This window comes from Triplophysa dalaica, chromosome 2 (genome assembly GCF_015846415.1).
Source record: "Triplophysa dalaica isolate WHDGS20190420 chromosome 2, ASM1584641v1, whole genome shotgun sequence".
Classification (NCBI taxonomy): domain Eukaryota; kingdom Metazoa; phylum Chordata; class Actinopteri; order Cypriniformes; family Nemacheilidae; genus Triplophysa; species Triplophysa dalaica.
Window position 1 is genome coordinate 25,371,473 of NC_079543.1, and position 18,024 is coordinate 25,389,496.

General features: G+C 36.1%; 2 protein-coding genes and 1 long non-coding RNA gene across 7 annotated transcripts; 1 reads left to right on the forward strand and 2 right to left on the reverse strand.

Moving 5' to 3' along the window:
- Window positions 1-807: 807 nt before the first annotated feature.
- Window positions 808-8,978, reverse strand: LOC130432825 (transmembrane protein 94-like). 4 transcript variants are annotated; one of them, XR_008908488.1, is made up of 5 exons: window positions 8,924-8,978; window positions 8,712-8,736; window positions 2,640-2,764; window positions 2,192-2,326; window positions 808-1,226 (listed from the first exon to the last, which is right to left on the reverse strand). XR_008908488.1 is itself a non-coding variant. In XM_056762363.1 (5 exons), the coding sequence occupies exons 1-5, from the start codon at window positions 8,772-8,774 to the stop codon at window positions 1,202-1,204; spliced, it is 414 nt and encodes a 137-aa protein (XP_056618341.1). In that variant the 5' UTR covers window positions 8,775-8,949; the 3' UTR covers window positions 808-1,201. The 4 variants fall into 4 exon arrangements, 3 of the variants coding, with proteins under 3 accessions (XP_056618341.1, XP_056618332.1, XP_056618351.1); XM_056762363.1 differs by adding an exon at window positions 8,303-8,368 and having other exon boundaries at window positions 8,712-8,949; XM_056762354.1 differs by lacking the exon at window positions 808-1,226 and adding exons at window positions 1,852-1,941; window positions 8,303-8,368 and having other exon boundaries at window positions 8,712-8,949.
- On the reverse strand, window positions 3,525-6,501 carry LOC130432839 (uncharacterized). Its single transcript, XR_008908489.1, has 5 exons — window positions 6,064-6,501; window positions 5,551-5,675; window positions 5,201-5,359; window positions 4,769-4,860; window positions 3,525-4,260 (listed from the first exon to the last, which is right to left on the reverse strand). It is a non-coding gene; the product is annotated as an uncharacterized LOC130432839 (long non-coding RNA).
- grapb (GRB2 related adaptor protein b) lies at window positions 6,676-17,438 on the forward strand. Of its 2 annotated transcripts, XM_056762330.1 has the most exons (6): window positions 6,676-6,729; window positions 7,896-8,157; window positions 9,930-10,027; window positions 10,880-10,999; window positions 15,979-16,147; window positions 16,347-17,438. In XM_056762330.1, the coding sequence occupies exons 2-6, from the start codon at window positions 8,080-8,082 to the stop codon at window positions 16,524-16,526; spliced, it is 645 nt and encodes a 214-aa protein (XP_056618308.1). In that variant the 5' UTR covers window positions 6,676-6,729; window positions 7,896-8,079; the 3' UTR covers window positions 16,527-17,438. The 2 variants fall into 2 exon arrangements, with proteins under 2 accessions (XP_056618308.1, XP_056618316.1); XM_056762338.1 differs by lacking the exon at window positions 6,676-6,729 and having other exon boundaries at window positions 8,135-8,157; window positions 9,930-10,013.
- Window positions 17,439-18,024: the final 586 nt, after the last annotated feature.

The window sequence follows — 18,024 nt, forward strand, 5'->3', positions numbered from 1 at the left end:
TGCTTATGAGATCACTCTAAAATGTGAACGGTGGCTTGATCAGTTATTTTAGTTTTTTATTGTTTCAATAATTTATTGAATTGGCATTTATGTTTTTACATCTTAGGTTTGTTTTTTATTACTCAATAAATGGGCTGTCAATCATTTATCATTATTATTTGGACGAATCGATTCCAAAGTAAATGTTTGTGCTTCAGGAAATGAAAAAACACTGTACTTTTTATGAGTTGACAAGCACTATTTTTAAATAGTTTTTATTGTTTAGATGTTTGCAAAATGCAGTGACAAACATAAAGGGTAACTAATAATAATGATTTATGGCAACAAGAAAACCATGAAATATGGATACGAGGTTTCAGAAGGACAGCGGCGATATGTGTGATGTGTACATTTTATGTATATGTATAGTACACAAAAATAAATTGCTATATTTAAGAAATATGATAAATATCTATTTATATACATACATAATGTAAATTATATTTAATTATATATATATATATATATGTATATTTAAATATTTTTATATATACACATGTATGTGTGTGCATTTATATACATATAAACACACACGCCTAACACATATATTATAGAAACACAAACATTACTTTAGTTGATTTGACAGCACCAATAAATGTATTTTTCATTATTGCTATAAAAGGTTTAACATATTTTTAATTCTAATTTAAGTAGTTTAATTAGGCTAATAATTTTACTGCCTAAGGTTAAATTTATTCCAGTGTATTGCTAAGGCAACATACTTAACATACAATTTTGTAATGTAACGTTTCTGAATAATTGTGATTTCTTAATGAACAGAAATGCTTTAATAGTTTAAGTTGACTATAATAATCCTGACGCAGATCTGCAATCAAAGGTCGGTGATCTCATTCAATTCTTATTAGATGCTCAAGGTATGGCACCCACATCAATTTGATTATTATATACTAATACTGCTGGTTAATATCATGTTGTTGTCATCCGTTTCGATTCAATTTTGGGATAAACATCTGAGCTGAATCATAACCGAGAGTTCATGTCACATGCAGATTTGCTGTTTCCATCAATTTAGTGCACCACCTCGGTCTTTGCTGGAGTCTTCGTTGCCCTGTAGAGTTGTGGTTGGAGCAAACGATGTGGGCGGGGCCTTTCGCTATCCAATGGCGATGGGGGGGAGGAGAGGTGACCAGACACGTCACTGCTAGACAGGACGAGGTGTTCCTCTTCTGTCCCCGTCGATCAGAGAAGACACAAAAAATGAGAACATCACAATTCAGTCAAAGCTGAAACTGGGTGCTCTTGTTTTCACTCTCAGGAGGAAGTCAAGTTTCAGGCATAGCATAGAATAAGGAAATGAATCCAAAAATGGTGACACTGGCTTGAAGGGAAACCAAAAACTCCCTCATCTTTAATAAAAACAAACTGAGTTATGTAAGCGCTAATCTGAATTCCCCTAAAATCAGTAAGAGCTTCGCCGCTAAGAAGATGAGGTCACCCTCCACCGGAAGACTGATAGGTAGATTGACCAGTTTGCCATCTCAATAGGTCCACTGTCGTGACACGGCAGGGGAGGGCGGGGCGAACAGGTCCTCTGTGCCTCTCAGCCAATCTGATGAAGGATGCTTCAAGAACTCTATAATCCCTCCAAAGACTTTGATTGTTGTTTTCTGTCTTGTTATGATTTGTCAAAATCAAGATGGATTAAACATGATCCTGGGGATCTGACCTACTTCAGTTCAAACCATGAAACCATTTTCTTCAAACCACCTAGTGCCAAGTCCACACCTATGTCTATTTTTCATTTTAATCCAAATGTCTCAATTAGGTTTTTTTTTTAGGGAGGACAGCACCCATTAGAAGACACATCAAATCTCTTTCAATCTCAATTGCTCTTCAAGGCTTTCAAATGTGATCCTCACAATGTTACAAACGACCCCAAGCCTGCAAAGATACCAAAATCTGTCAAGTCAAGATTTCAGTATGCGTACTGAACTTTGCAACTTTGCGTACAAAGTTGAACCTAGCTGTAAAATAGCAATCACAGAGCAATATAAAGTTCCTCTAGACAAGAAGATGAATGTCTATGAGCAGGACCGAGCATGCCTGACAATGTTAACACTGGGGAGGATAAAAACCACATGAATGATGCAAGAGGAATGTGTTCTCAGTAGGGTGCACGTGAGTTACAAACCCTGTAAAGTGTTGAGTAAAGTCTCCTCTCTGCTGGGCATCTCCTCTCTGTAGCCCCTGCCGGGTCGTCATGGCAATCAGCCCAGTTAGAAGAAGCAGTAGCAATGTGCATCCGCCAATCAAAGCTTTGCCGTCGCTATGACAACCATACAACAAGATAGTGTATGTTAGCATGATAAGCTACACATTTTTCAATACAGATGCACTAAGAAAGTTTTAATGCAAAAGTAATCTTGGATTTTACCAATGAAAAAACAATTCTTAGACATATAAAGTAATTATAGTGGCTTCTTTAAGACCTTTTGATGACTGAGTTCACTATAACATATTAATTTATATTTACTTACACTTGTGTAAGCCGAACACTTGTGCATTAATCTCTATGGCAAACACATCACTTAAATGTGCATGCACTATTGCAAATGCATGCATTTATGTAAATGTTGTACCTGTTTGGATCAATGATGTGGCAGGTTATCAGGCTCGCTGCACACAGGACTGTCAAAAGAACCCCAGACCAGTGAAGACTGGAACAGCGCACGGAGTGATGCAGAAAATATCTGCTCCATGCCACCTAACAACAAAGATATCACAAAGACAGAGTTTTTCTACATACTCGACCCATGTTAACACGTAACAGGGTGTTTTCTGGCTCAAAATGAGGAGGAGGTGGTGCCATCCTGATTTTGTACACACACGTAGGCCTACCGTAATTTTATGTGGCTTAACCATAGTGAATTTGACATATTAAAAGTTCTAATAAAATTAGATGAAAATGACAATTAAATTAAATAGATTTAAAAAAAATGACAGTCTGAGACTCTGGTCCAGGGTTTGAATGTTAGTGGCATCTAGCGGCGAGGTTGCGAATTGTAACCAATGGTTCACTCCACCCCTCACTTTTAAAACACTTAGTGACACAACACTAAGATATCGTCACGTTAAACAAAAAGCTTAATTCATATGAGTGTACTTGCCTCATTGCTTTCTTTTTTAATGCTCTCTCTTTGTTGATGTACACTGTAAAAAATTTAAAGTTGACATAACTTAAAATTGTAAGGCAACTTGCTGCACAGCTTTTTTGAGTTTACTCAACTTTTAAACAAAGTAGTTCACTTAACTTAATTCACTGAGTAAAGTCACATGTTTACCAATTTAAAATCTTTTGTTCAGCTGATTGAGTTTTTATAGTTAAAAAAACTTACAAAATTATACAATTTCAACTTTTAATGTTATTTTCACTTGACTTAATAAAGTATGTTCAGTTGACTAAAGATGTTGATTAAAAGGTTTAAAAATTAAGATACTACAGGCTTGATATTTTGGTCCAGGTTTTTATTTTAAACCAGCAGGAAATGGAAAAAACAAACAATGTTTACCACTTTAGCCATACTCCTTATCGTTAAAAAAGAAATAAAAAAAGAGTAGGGCAGAAGAATATTTTTTTTTAAAGAGTACTTTTACATTCAAAGTGTTAACATTCAACTGGTCATAAATACTTTAAATGTTCTATCTTTTAAATGTTTTACATTTTAAATTGTAAACACTGAATATGTTACAACTGAGCAGCTTTATACCATAAGTGCAAGTTAACGTTTGTGCTGTAAGTGCTGAAACAGTGGCACCAATGTTTATCACAACCTCAAGTTAACAGTTTAAACAAAAATGAGTCACACAAAATGCAAGCAAATTGCAAAAAAAAAAACTATCTACTTGCATCTTAAATGTAAGATACAAACATCTCACAAATGCATCTCACAGTAATAGCTTAGTTTTGAGGGTCTGTACCCTAGCAGAGCAATGAGTGCCCATCTCCATAAACACTTTCTCAATAACCTCAAAAGTGTATTTCCGTTGCTTTGGGTACTCAAAGTCCAAGGCAAACAGAGGGCCAAACAGGTGTGCAAGTGCAGACTGCAAGTCTGGAGCATCTCTCAGTACAATCACCTCCTCCAACACAACAGCAAATTTTGTGACACTGGGCAGTGTGCTGTGGGGGGCATCATCTTCAATTACAATAAGGATTCCCACCTTCATCCCTCTGGTCTGTCTGTCCTCTGGAGTCTTGTCCTTATAATAAAAAGAATAAATCAATATCACTTGACACCAACAAACAACAACAACAAAAATGAACTATAAAGTATCCTATAACAATGTGCTCTTAGGTATGCATCCCATTTGCAGAATCAGCAAGATGTTTATCATTTTATATAGTAAATACACAAATTACAATTGGCTCTTTTTTGATTTAGTACTAACCTGAATAAGCTATATCACAAAAAAGCAATTATAACAACTATGATGGTATATTTTCAGTCATTCAGATTTATTGCAAAATCTACCACAAAATATAAGTGATTGGTGACTGAGGCTGTCATGTTAACTGTAATAAATTTCATACCCAATCATTGACCAAATTCATGTTGTATTTGAAAAAATATACTTTGAATCAAAAATGATCCAATGAATCATCAAAACAATCTGTTTGCTGTTAACACAAAAATTCACATTCCTATTAATCACTCATGGTCATGTGGCAAGATGTTGTATATCTGTTGAAGTAATGAAACATACTCACCATGTTTTAAAAAGTACAGAGGAATCTTCTCGTAGAAACATGGGGAGACCTTCCAGGACGGTTTGCTTTCTGTGAGTCACAATATTTGTGGTCTAAAAAAATGGGTACAAAACAACAACAAACAAAAAACTATTGTTATTAATTTAAACTTTTTATGAGTTTGCATGTATGTTTGAAGTCATAAAGCCTCTGCTAATGAGCCAATGAATAAAATTAGATGTGTTTAATAGGAAATCAGTATTGTATGCAGTATACTAAGTTCAGAGCCAAAATCAGTCTAATCAGCTAGTGAACACTTGACATACATTGTCATATTCCTACAAAAATATCTTCCGAAAATGTTCTTTATAGAAAATAAAATAGCAAATGGCTCTGAATAATCTGTTTTCTTAAATTATCTATCTATTGGTAACTTTGACATTAACAAGTTACCTGCTGATCAAGCTTGTTGAGAAGATCTTCCATTTCTGTTCCAAATGCCCCCTTTCTTGCTCTGTATGGCTTGAGGAGTTGCGGAGTGTGCTGGTGTATTGATGCTCTGAATGTTTCGAGGAGGTCCACACTAGTGATGCGTTTGAACTCATTACATAACTGGTGATAGAAATAAAACAGGTCTTGGTTGTAACATTGTTTAATTGGCTTCAAATGTGTTACAACAGATCAAGACACAAGTTTAAATGCATATTTGTGGATAGCAAAATACATTTGCAAATCAGTTCAAATTCATTGATGTATTTGTTAATAATATTAAATCTAAATCAACTCCATAAAATGATACTTACTTTAAATGAGACGATTGCAGTCTTGTCGACACCGTCGAAGTAGTCTGCAAAACACGTGAGAGCCTAGCCAGGCTTCGAAGGACACAGGAATTTTTTTGCAGATGTTTATTGCCTCTGATCTCAGTCTGAAACGTTAAAATTCTAATATTAGGCCACTGAAGCGTGTGTGAATTTAAATTTAAGATAAAGAGTCGACTTTAAAATATTTCTTTATATTTGTGTATTGCAAAAATTGCCAAATTAAATAGTAAATGTGTCAGTGCAATAACGTCAAAGTTACTTTGAAATAAACAAACTTGTTCTTAACTTAACTTACCACGATTGCCTCAGGTTCTATTCTAAATTTTTTACATGCTATTTGCTGAAGTTGGGAGACTTGTTAAAAGTTAAGCATCCTCGTGGCAAAAAAAAATTATACAGTGCATAACTAGCCGTAACCACGGCTCTGCGATCAAGCAGATACATGCTACTTTTACAAAATACTTCAATGCATATAGCCTACTTATTACTTACCTAAAACGATGGCTTTGAGCAGAAACACGTTGGCTGTGAGTAGATCCATTAGTCTCGCACGAAGATGCTAAAATGTCTCCGTCCAGCAGTCTGAATCTGTCCGTTGGCGCGCGCTTCATTGCACATGCGCCAACCTCGTGATCGTTACAATGCGCATGCTCCAACCTCCAACCCAACTTCTTTGGTTGTTAACTTGCATTTATTAATCGAATTTACAAATAATAATAGGTTAGTCCAACGGTTGTTGAACCAACTTCTTTTCACTGGTTAAGCCAACTTTTTTGCATTTATTTGTCCAGTTAACTAAAAGATAATCATTAGTCTAACTTTTTGTGAGTTGAATTTTTTACAGTGTAGGAAAGAAAACAACCGAGTGTGAAGCTGAGATATAGCTTCCCCCACAGACAAGCCTAAAGGTCTCTAATGAGGAAGAAAGAATTTATATTATATGAGAAACATTCACATGTCTTAAATTAAAAAAGATTTCTGTACTCAGGTGCTGTCATTCATTCATTCTGATTCTATGACAGTTTTTCACATCAGTCTGTGTGTGTTTACAGGGGTGGGGAGGTCATCAGCACATGTTCTCAAAAATGTCAACTGTCAGTCAGCTGTCACATACAGAGTCTGAAGGCATCACCAAAACACACACACGCAGACGTTAAGGTAAACAGCACAAATTATCCAGCTGTATCAAGAGAAAGAAAAACTCTAAGGGTGTGACATTAAATGTCATCTCTAAGCCACACAAAACTTAATGGTCCCGTTTGTGCATCTAGTGTTGAGGTTACGAATTACAACCAACTGCTCACTCCACCCCTCGCACCTCTCTTTGAAAGCACTACGATGGCTGACACAGAATATGGATGTTTTTGCATCTTTGACGCATGAGATAACGTATTTACGAAATTCCCTTTTAGGGCTACTGTAGTACAGCAAAGTTATGTATATTGTATTGCATTTCTGTCAATAGATCCTCCATAATATCACACACTGCTCCTTTAACCTACATATAAAATTTATACACATAGCCAGTGGAGGAAATTATAAAAATTCACTGAAGGGACTCTAGTGTGAGCATAATTTATATTTTTAAACCTTTAGTGCAAAAACAGCCACTATATGAAATTTGCATAGCGTTTGAAGGCCTTCTCATGGATTAAAGAAGGAAATCTTCTACATTTTAAGATGGAATTCTATACCCCCTAAAATTCACTCCATGGATTCCGTTTACACACGTCCCCCCCCCCCAATTTCCATTCCTGCATATAGCTAAACAAATGTAGTAGAAGCTTCTTATAAAGGTTGTATTGTTGGACTGAGTTCCATCAAAACTGCAAAATAGAAATGTGGGAAAAATGTTCAACAAATCAAGACTACCTTATATATAGATCCTTTAAAGTAGTTTGCAGATTATGCAGCTCTTTTCTTATCCAAGATCCTGAGGCTAATCCTGGCAAGCTCTTTAATGTTCACTGAGGAAAATCCCATATCATTTAAATTTTAGTTACGTAAAAAAATTCACATGAAAGCACTTATATTTAAGAGGCTTTTGCATAACCTTTAGATCAAAAGATCCAAGACCAAAAGATACAAATTCAGTCAAATGTTTTTCGAAAAATGACCGCTAATGTATTGTATAAATGTTTTAAGGCGGTTTAATGACTGAATATAAGGTATTTGATGTACTAATCTGATCTCCTTTCAAATTCTCTCTCTCTCTCCCTCTCTCACTACACCCCCCACTCTCTCACGAACACACACATTCTCTCATATTCTCTCATATTCACTTCGATTGCTCAGTTTTTCATTCAATGTTTTTGTCCTTCCAGAAGGCTTCTCATCATTCCTCTTCATATTACTCCACTCCTTCATCCGCCTCATTATACATCTCCACATCTCATCATCTTTAATCATCTCACCAGTTTCTCTTCCCTGGCATCTCATTTCATTCCTCTGCCTCTTCACACTTTCTTTTTTACAAGCACAATTTGCTGCTAGTCGTTTTTTCCTTCAATGGAGGCTGATGCAGTTTACAGCTTCAGAGCGACAGAATGTGATGAGCTGAGTTTTCAGAAGGGGGACATCCTGAAGGTGAGTGCAAGCATGTGTGCTGTATGCATGTGTACAATGATACTATAAGGATGCTGGATCATATTGTACGTGTGCTTACAGTGATTCATACGTGTTTTACAAACACAGCGTATTATCAAGATAACCAAAAATTTGCATTGCTTACATTAGGCATGTAGTAAAGTGAATAGCATTTCATGAGGTCGTCTTGAAAGGACTTCAATATATTGTGCTACAAATGCAGAGAAAAACCATATTTTAAATTATTTTATATTTCATAATTCTATGTTGCATAATAACCACTTTAAACAAATTATAGTATGTTATTGCTTACTATGGTTACTGTCACAAGACAATGGCAAATTTGCGGTTATTATGGTTTGACTACAAGTTCCATGGTTTTAGCATTAAGTAAAACATTAGCCTACATTTTACAAATCTGCTTAAATAAGATAAAACAGATTAAATAAGATAAGACACCTGTTGTCTTTATCCCGTTATCACTGAAACAGGTGTTATGAGCCTTGAGGAATGTAAACAATAATACGACCTGTCAAATTTATTGTTTTACTCACCAGATCGTTTTGAGGCGCTTTCTGCCTGTAAATCATTTTTGCGCCGTTGACAGGACAGTCCATATATGGAAAACAGGAAGTGGAAGGAGTTTGTAAAATATGGGTTTGTCATGGGGAACGCTGCATTTCAGCAGTTGTTTTTGGCAACTAAAGGCTAAGTATAAGGGCGGTGTTAAGATGAAGTTAGCCCTGAGAATTGATGTTTACTTTACCTTGTGACAGCAAGAGATCGAACCGACCGAACGGCGACCAAGAAGCGACTCGAGCTTCTCTGCGGGGGAGGTTTTTGTGAGAAGGGGCGTGTCTAATCCTGTAGCTACTAGTCAAAGTTAACACACCTCTAACTTTAGCCAGTAAACATTTGTTTTGCTTTATCTTAACATAAATTGGAAGGCCAATAGTTTGCACTGGTTGGTTGTTTTAACCCATTTGTTGTCTTGCTATGTGCTGTTGTTGGTCTTTGAAAGTTACTTTTCCACTACACAATTGGTAAATTAACTTGCTTGCTTGCTTTTAAGTAAGTTGTGTGAGTTGAGCCTCACTTGCAAAACGTGTTCATAAACGACTTTGATCTAATGCTGAATTTGAAAGAACACAGTGTATTTATCTCACCTAAACTGCTTTGCGAATGGTTTCCACCACAAATAAACAAATTTTATACGATATGTGTAAAACCATTACACGATTATTTTGGTTTTTGGGCCTTATTCCAGTAGGATTTCATGGTGTTCCATTAGTTCATGTCTAGCCGATGAATTCCCAACAAAAGAGCTTGTTAATCGACGTCATGCCGGGTTGAATGTTGCGCCATCTTGGTAGGATGGCTGCTAGTGCCTTAAATGCAGTGTTTTGTTTTCTTGTTTGATTAGGAAATTATAACTATGATAGGTCAGTCTTGTGTTAAAAACTTCACAAGCCTTACACAGAGTCGTTCAGGAAAAGCCCATTGTTCTTTTACTTTCGATTTCATCATATATCAAACAAAACAAGTAACATTACAAATCAAAAAAGTAATAGCAGTGGAGTGTTAACCTCCCAAGATGGCGGCGACACTGCAACATGCAACATATGGCTAGACGTCAGCTTCACATTCTCTATAGAACCCTAAAGCAATACCAGTCGAAGCCATTGAGGCCGTTTTAGTTCCCATTAATATCAATACAATTCACATTACACCCGTTAAATCCAATACATGTTGTGTAATCTTGCCCATTTTAGGTCGCAAATATGGATGACGATCCAAATTGGTACACAGCTGAGCTGCAGGGCATACGAGGATATGTACCGAAGAACTATATCAATGTAAGACCTCATGCGTAAGTATCACACACACGTACGGTAGATGGAACCACAACTACTGTGAAGGAACACATACTTTTTTATTTAACATCTATCAAAAAGATTTGTGTTTTGATGAGTTTCAACAGATGGTTATTGTCACAGTTCCAGCCTTGATCTACAGGTAGGTAGTTTCTGGTTAGGCACTTGTAAAATGGTTAAATGCCATATATTCACATTATATGAATCTGGGTCATCCCAAGCAACGCTGTCTAAGCAAATGGCTTCATTTATTGTCCATTTTGGGAAGTCCCTGGCATATAACCTCTCTGACTCAACAACTATGGGTTTGCCCTTCCGGCGTGACTTGGAATGAGATTGCTATGTAGGGATGTTTTTAAAATCCCTTACCATGCAGTTCTTCAACCTGGATGACTAAGAAATTTGTCAGACAGACAAAGTCGAAATCCAAAGCAAATCCAAGTAGACATGCTGTGTCTTGACCTCAATAGAGAAGTTCATGCCTTCCTACCTCCCATTCATTCAGAGATTTAACAGATGAATCAGATAAAATTCCCATATTGAAATGACAATGACTATTGCATTACGGGGAAAAAAGACATATATTTAAAAAGATATAATATATTGAGTGTGCATATATTTCCACACAAAGAATATAGGTGCTGAAAGATGCTAAAAGTGTAAAACTGTATGTGGTTAATATATTTTTGTGTGTCTTGCCATTCTTCTATGAATGTTTTAAAAACAACCAGTGGGACAATCATAAAATTAAAAACCAAACAAACCAATTTGGTTGAAAAAATTGTATATGGTAGACCCCTTTTAATTTATGACAATGAAGTGCGAAGTGATGATCATGTATTTGACAGGTGGTTCGTGGGAGGAATTTCACGTCTGGATGCGGAAAACCGTCTGAGACCTCTGGAGTGTGGAGCGTTTCTTATCAGGGACAGCGAGAGCACTCCTGGAGAATTCTCAGTGTCTGTCAGGTCAGATACAACCCTTAAAATGAAACCTATACACAAGAGACCACAATCGCTTGCACTTCATGTACTGTGTTAATTATAAAAGCTTGTTTTATTCCCTACATATGCTACAAATATCAGTAACATGATTGAACTTGCATATGTGTGTGTGTTAAAGTATGTCCTTGTTACCCTATCTGGTTCTTCATTAACGTACTTTAATTAGAGCGGCTGTGATGTAATCTCTTTGCTTCCAGCTCTGTGAAACCTATTTAAACAGTTCAGTACTCTGAATCCTTTAGATATAGAAATGACCAAAAATACTTGCTTTGAAGCATTTGACGTTGGATGACTTTAGAGTTGTTCTAAATCTGCATTCATTTCTTAGAACTGATGAACAAAGAGAAAGATATTTGGAAGACTGCTTATAACCAAACAGTTCTTGGACTACCATAGTAGGAAAAATTGCTTTATGTATTTTTTGTTCTGTTGAACAGAGAAGAAGATATTTTGAAGAATGTAGGACAGCATACAGTTCTGGGGCACTTTTGGGGTCAATGGGGTCCAAGAACTGTTACAAACATTCATCCAAATATCTTCCTCTGTGTTCAACCACACAAAGAAATGTATACAGGTTTGTCATAACTAGATAGTGAGTAATTCATGACAGAATTTTCATTTTTGGGTGAAGTATCCATTAATGTTTTGTTTATGTTGCTGCCGCTGAAACTGAAACTGTCTATATGTGACCCTGGATCACAAAACCAGTCTTAAGTAGCACTTGAACATTTTTAGTAAAAGACAAAAATACATTGTGTGGGTCAAAATTATCCATTTTTCTTTTATGCTAAAAATCAGTAGTATATTAAGTAAATATGTTCCATGAAGATATTTTGTATATTTCCTAACTTAAATATATGAAAACTTTATTTTTGTGAGTGGATGTCCTGCTACAGTGCACCTGATTAAAAAACTTCAAAGGCAATTTTCTCAATATTTTGCTTTTTTGCACTCTCAGATTCCTGAGCTTTAAACGGTTGTATTTCAGCCAAATATTGTAATATCTTATTCTAACAACTCATACATCAATGTAAAGCTTATTCATTCATCTTTCAGATTATGTAAAAATCTCAATTTCGAAAAATTGACCCATAAGACTGGTTTTGTTGTCCAGGGTCACATATTTCATATTTTATGTAACAATTTGCTATTAGAACCACCTATTAGTCTTTCACTCATCTTCAATTATTTTTCCTCTAACTCATGTAAACACACACAGAAACATCTGTGCTGGCCTGAGGTTCTAGAGCTTGTTAGGAGGCTTTATGCTGCTAACACAAGACATGCCCCGGTTGGTTTCATTGTGCTCTGAATTGCATGATCTGCCTTGATTTCATTTTCTGTCACATATTTTAGGTCAGATCTTCAGAGGTCTAAAGCAATGTGCTCTTAATGAAGAATTCTAGGAGCTATAAATAAAAGAGGTAATAATCAGATACAGTTGTGCTCAAAAGCTTACATACCCCTTGCAGAATCTGGAAAAAGCTGAAACATTTGGAAAAATAAGGTTTTATGAAAATAAAGGTTTCTTTTTAATTTAGTCCTGCCCTGAGCAAGTTGTTTCACTAAAGAAATGTTAACATAAAGTTCACACTAAAGAATAATAACAGAATTTCAAAAAATATCCTAGGGCAAAAGTTTACATACCCCTGATTCTTAATACTTTATGATGTCACCTAAACATTTACATTTAGTCATTTAGCAAACGCTTTATCCAAAGCGACCTTCAAGTTCGGTAAGCAATCGAAAAAATTGGGTCAAACATTGGGACAAAAAGCATAAGATCAATAAAAACGTGTCTCACAAAGCCTACTGCAGTGTACAGAGCCAAGTTTAGTTCATCTAAGCTTAAATAAGCAAGCATTTATTGAAGAGTAGAGTGACGTGTGCTCTCTTCCGTTCATTGAAGACCACTCTTGCCACTGCATTCTAGACCATCTGTAGAGGTTTGGTTGTGCAAGCAGGAAGTCCAGCTAGTAGTGCATTGCAATATTCCAGTCTGGACAGAACAAGAGCCCGGACTAGGACCTGCGTAGCATGCTCGGATATGATAGATCTAATTTTCCTGATATTGTAGAGGATGAATCTACAGGACCGAGTGGTGCTGGCAACCTGATCTGTGAAGTTTAGGTGATCATCGATCACCACTCCAAGGTTTCTGGCCGTTCTGGAAAATGTGATTGTTGATGAGCCCAGTTGAATGGAGAAGTTGTGTTGGAGTTTAGGGTCGGACGGGATTACAAGCAGTTCTGTTTTTGCAAGGTTCAGCTGCAGGTGATGGTCCTTCATCCAGAGCGAAATGTCACTCAGGCATGCTGAAATGCGTGCAGAAACAATCAGATCTTCAGGCTGAAATGACAGGTGGAGTTATGTATCATCCGCATAAAAGTGATGGGAAAAGCCATGTTTCCGAATGACAGAGCCAAGGGATGTCATGTATACAGAAATGAGCAACAGCCCAAGCACTGAGCCTTGAGGCACCCCTGTATCAAGATGTTGGGACTGCAACCCTCACCCCTCCAGGATACTCTAAATGACCTACCTGAAAGGTAAGTCCTGAACCATTGAGGCACCATTCCGGAGACACCCATAGCCTTGAGGATCGACAGGAGGATGTGGTGATTAACGGTGTCAAAGGCAGTAGATAGATCCAGTAGGATGAGTACAGATGAGTTTGAAGTTTGACTTTTTCAGCATTTCTGGATATTTTACTCTATATGCAGCAGTAACTGTATGATGTTGAGATTCCTCTTCTGACATTGAGGACAATTAAGAGATGCATACACTACTATTACAATAGATAGAAACATTCAGTGCTGCCCACCAAGTCAACACCATTCATTTAAAGTCAGGTGGCTGTAAAACCTCTGAAAGTGCAAGTGAATGTTAAAAAACAAAACAATGTTGAACATATAGACAGTGGCAACAACATAGACAAATGTTATGTGGCCCAAACGTAACTTCTGGAAGACCTTCACAAAGAATCAATAACCTTTTAAATACAATTGATATACAATAAAATATTCATATAAATTAATATTGATATATAATTGAATCTAAAATAAATATTTTTTTACCAAACACAGACTGGAAGTCATTCATTTTCATTTTGAAGTCATTGTTCATTTTGAATAATCATGATTAATTGACTAGTTATTTTTGTATAAATTGACAGCAGTAATAAATATGTACAATCAAAATACATTTGAATCTGAATGATTTATGATTAAAGAAAAAAATGCACAACGCTCTTTGAAAGATATGCGACGCATTGAAGTATTTTGAATCTAAAGATATCAACACAATGCGATTAAATTTCTATTCGGCCTCTTAATCCAAACGCTTCCAAAAAATCAGCTGAACGTTGCGAGAGAATTTTGTCTTTGTTAATTATTAACTTATGGCAAGTGTATTGTATTGTGAAGGGTGACCCAGCCTGCTTTTCCTAAATGTGCCTTTTGTTGTGTGACAAACATAACTCACAAACACGCACATAGATCCACATCCTTTAGGCAATTCCTCATTCTGTTACAGTGTTTCTGTCTGAACAAGCAGAGTGGAGTGTGTAGCTCTGAGTGGGGTGACTGACGTTTGTGTGTGTATGTGTGAGCCCGTATTAAGAGCAGGTGTGGTAGGGTGGAGTCCACATGTGATTGAAGACATGCCGCAGGCACAGGGTGTGCATCAGCGCTTACATATTTCTCGGCAAGCCAGAAACGATTAAAAGCTGGTTTTAAATGTGTTTCTTTTTGGATAAAGGTGAACGTTAGACTTTCCTTTTTAAATATAAAATGCTTTAATAATTTAAGGTGACATTAGTTATTGAAGTTGGATTAAAGTGATACAACTTTAAGTACAGCCGCAGAAAAAATAAATTAAATCAGTCTTTTATACATTTTCTTTTGAGCAGCATTTCTAGATGTGTGGTGGACATTCCAGTGTCTGTTAAATTTCAACAAAACCACATAAAGTCATCCAACAGCAAAGTGAATAACTGACATCATTTTGAAGTGTCGAAATATTACTTTTGTTTTGCTTAAAAGTGAAAGTCAAACTTTCTTTGCAGTATTTGAGGTCTGAAAATATACAGAGCATCTTTTCAGGTACTTTCACCTGTTTGTCCAGGTTTCGTTTTCTGCAAATAGAAACAATAAATGTATTTGAAATTCTGGAGAAAATTTGTAAGTAGTTTGATAACAATAATTGATAACTCACCTTAACACATTGAATAGTACATTCAGAAAAACTAAAAAAATAAATCAATTGTCTCTTAATTATAATATTAGTATTATCTATATTTTATTCATTAAAATCATTTGCTACTAGTCTGGTTTTGAAGTAAAACTTGCATTTTCTGTCATGCATCTTTGGAACGATGTGAAAAGGGCACCACGAGACATCTGAACTGAATGGAATTGTACCTGCTGTGTATTAATATCTTTGCATGTGAACGTCTCTGTGTTTGGATCGGTCCAGTGTCATCCTGGGTTCTGTTTTGTCCATTTTATATGTGGCTGCATTTTTATTGCTAGACTTCACATTATATTAAATTGTTTATACTCCAAACTAATAATTAATCTGAATAATTCACCCAAAAATGGAAACTCTGTCATCATTTACTCACCACCCTTTCTTAACGGGCACCCATTCACTTGAATTGTTTTTATGTCCATACAATGGAAGTGAATGGGGAAACATTTAATCTAGCATAATTCATCATTTTCACATCTCACCAGCACAGACTTGTTCAGAGTTTTATTTAATATCATTAAACGTTTTAACATTGTATTTGGGTGACTCCAGATCATTGTGTGATTGTCAAACTTTGATCACCGATATTATGACATTCTTATCTTCCAGATTCATGTGGTAAGTCGAGACAAGGTTTACTCCCTTATCTTCCGGGTAAACAACTCTTACACTTTCTTTTTCTTTCTCACTAGTTATGGAGACCACGTGCAGCACTTTAAAGTGTTGAAGGACGGACTGGGTCAGTACTTTATATGGGATGAAGTCTTCAGCTCCCTCAACCAACTGGTGAATTTTTACAAAATCAACAGTATTGCCAGAGAGAGGAGCGTCTTCCTTCAAGAGCCCGAATGCTCACTACATGTAAGAAGAATTCTTACACATTTCCCGTAATTTCATGTTTCTCTACCAAACTTCAGTTTTTGGGATTAGATTAAAGGACAAGTTTAAGGTTCGGATGTATACGGATAAAGGTCAGGACTGTGTTCGTTTGATAGGAATGTTGGTCGAGGACCAAACTAAACTTGATACTGAAGATCTCTGACATGTGTTTCTGTCCCAGAGGCCACGTCACGCCCACGCGCTCTTCGACTTCACACCTCATCATCCGACTCACCTGCGTTTCTTGCGCGGTGATGTCATCGACCTGCTCGACTGTTCGGACGCCCAGTGCTGGAGGGGGCGGTGCCGCGGCAGAGTGGGCGTGTTCCCGCCGGAGTACGTGCAGCCAATTTATAACTGAACTTCAGCTGGTCACCAACTTCATTTCCTGGAAGTCTCAGACATATTCATTCATTCCTATTAATTTTGCTCGTTCTTTGTAAAGGTTTAACAGCCTTGACTACGGTTTGTTATAACGGGTTTGACTTTCCTCTTTGTTACTAATTGTTGACCAATCAGAGGGCAATGGTAGCATGTAACATCTCAAGAACCAGAATAAAGGACCAGTCAATGACTTACTATTTGCTCATTGATTAACCATCACCTGAGGTTTGCAGTTCTTTGTGAAGTCATTTTAAATGGAGGTTTGAGTTCGGAAACACCCTATTAGACTCACGATCTAATAGAGGGTCATCGTCACTTCCACAAAAACAGTCGTGCATGACCAAAGCATCTTTAAGGGCAGTGGAGGACCAGACCTTCACTTGCCTTATGAAGTGCAATGGACATCCCCAAAATCATTCATTCATCCTCGTGTTGTCTTTTTCTTCTGTGAAACATGTAGGAAGTTATTCTGAGAAATGTCTCAGAGTGGTTTTGTGTCCTTATAATTGAAGTCAATAGTGGTCAATTTTGTTTGGTTACAAGCGTTCTTCAAAATAACTTATTTTGTGTTCTGCAGAAGAAAGTCATGCAGGTTTGGAATGACAGAAAGTTCGGGTGAACAGTCCCTTTAAGGAAATCAATTTTTTAACTGATGTTGATTTGCTTTAATATTTATTTATTTATTGTCTTTCATACTGTTAAGTGTGTTAGATTTCATCAGAAACAGATCCCTATTAAAGATTTGAGTCATTGTTTTTATTGTATTACTGTAATTTAGTTAGCAAAGACTAACATTTCAGTGAAACAACACAATTGTTATGCAATAATTTATCTAAATTCCCAAACATGCTGATTTACACATCAACTCAGCAAATATACTCAAGTTGATAAATAAATTAAACAATTATCTTTGTTAAATAATTAATTGTCTGTTCTTAATATTCATATATATATTTTTCTAGAAAAAAAACTAAATTGGATGGGTTTTCCATTGTGAATATACGTGTATGTCTGTGTTCAGGAAGTCCACCGACTCATGATTTTATGACAAAATAAATTAATGTTGGTTCCACCTTGGCCATGTGAAACATTTGTTTTCTATTGATTTTAAGGAAAGGACTGGTAGCAATACCACGCAATTAAATACAAATAATTAAAGTTATTAAATTAATTCAACTTTCTCACTAATAAATCTATTGATCTCAAACATTTCATTTAAAAGCCTGATATGTAAAATAAATAGTTGGATTTATGCTAAATTGTTTATTCCCTTCAAATTTCACATTCTGTTTACTGACATGCAAAATATATTCAAAAAGATAAACATTGTGAACTGTACAGACATATGGTGCAATAACGTGAGAGACTTAGACATTTGTGTACAACAAGTTAAGACCGAACACATTAAATCTTAATTATTTCATTTAAATCATGCCAAGTGTAATATTGCTAGCCAAAAAGGATTATTTCAATTT

Excerpts from the sequence above, each read along its gene's own strand:
- grapb (XM_056762330.1), top strand. The coding sequence starts at position 8,080 with ATGGAGGCTGATGCAGTTTACAGCTTCAGAGCGACAGAATGTGATGAG. Across the intron at positions 10,028-10,879 it reads ATCAATGTAAGACCTCATGC|GTGGTTCGTGGGAGGAATTT; the intron begins GTAAGTATCACA and ends TGTATTTGACAG. Across the intron at positions 11,000-15,978 it reads GAATTCTCAGTGTCTGTCAG|TTATGGAGACCACGTGCAGC; the intron begins GTCAGATACAAC and ends CTTTCTCACTAG.
- LOC130432825 (XM_056762354.1), bottom strand. The coding sequence starts at position 8,774 with ATGGACTGTCCTGTCAACGGCGCAAAAATGATTTACAGGCAGAAAGCG. Across the intron at positions 2,765-8,302 it reads CACTTTACTACATGCCTAAT|GTGGCATGGAGCAGATATTT; the intron begins GTAAGCAATGCA and ends CTTTGTTGTTAG. Across the intron at positions 1,942-2,191 it reads TTTACTCAACACTTTACAGG|GCTTGGGGTCGTTTGTAACA; the intron begins GTTTGTAACTCA and ends GTATCTTTGCAG.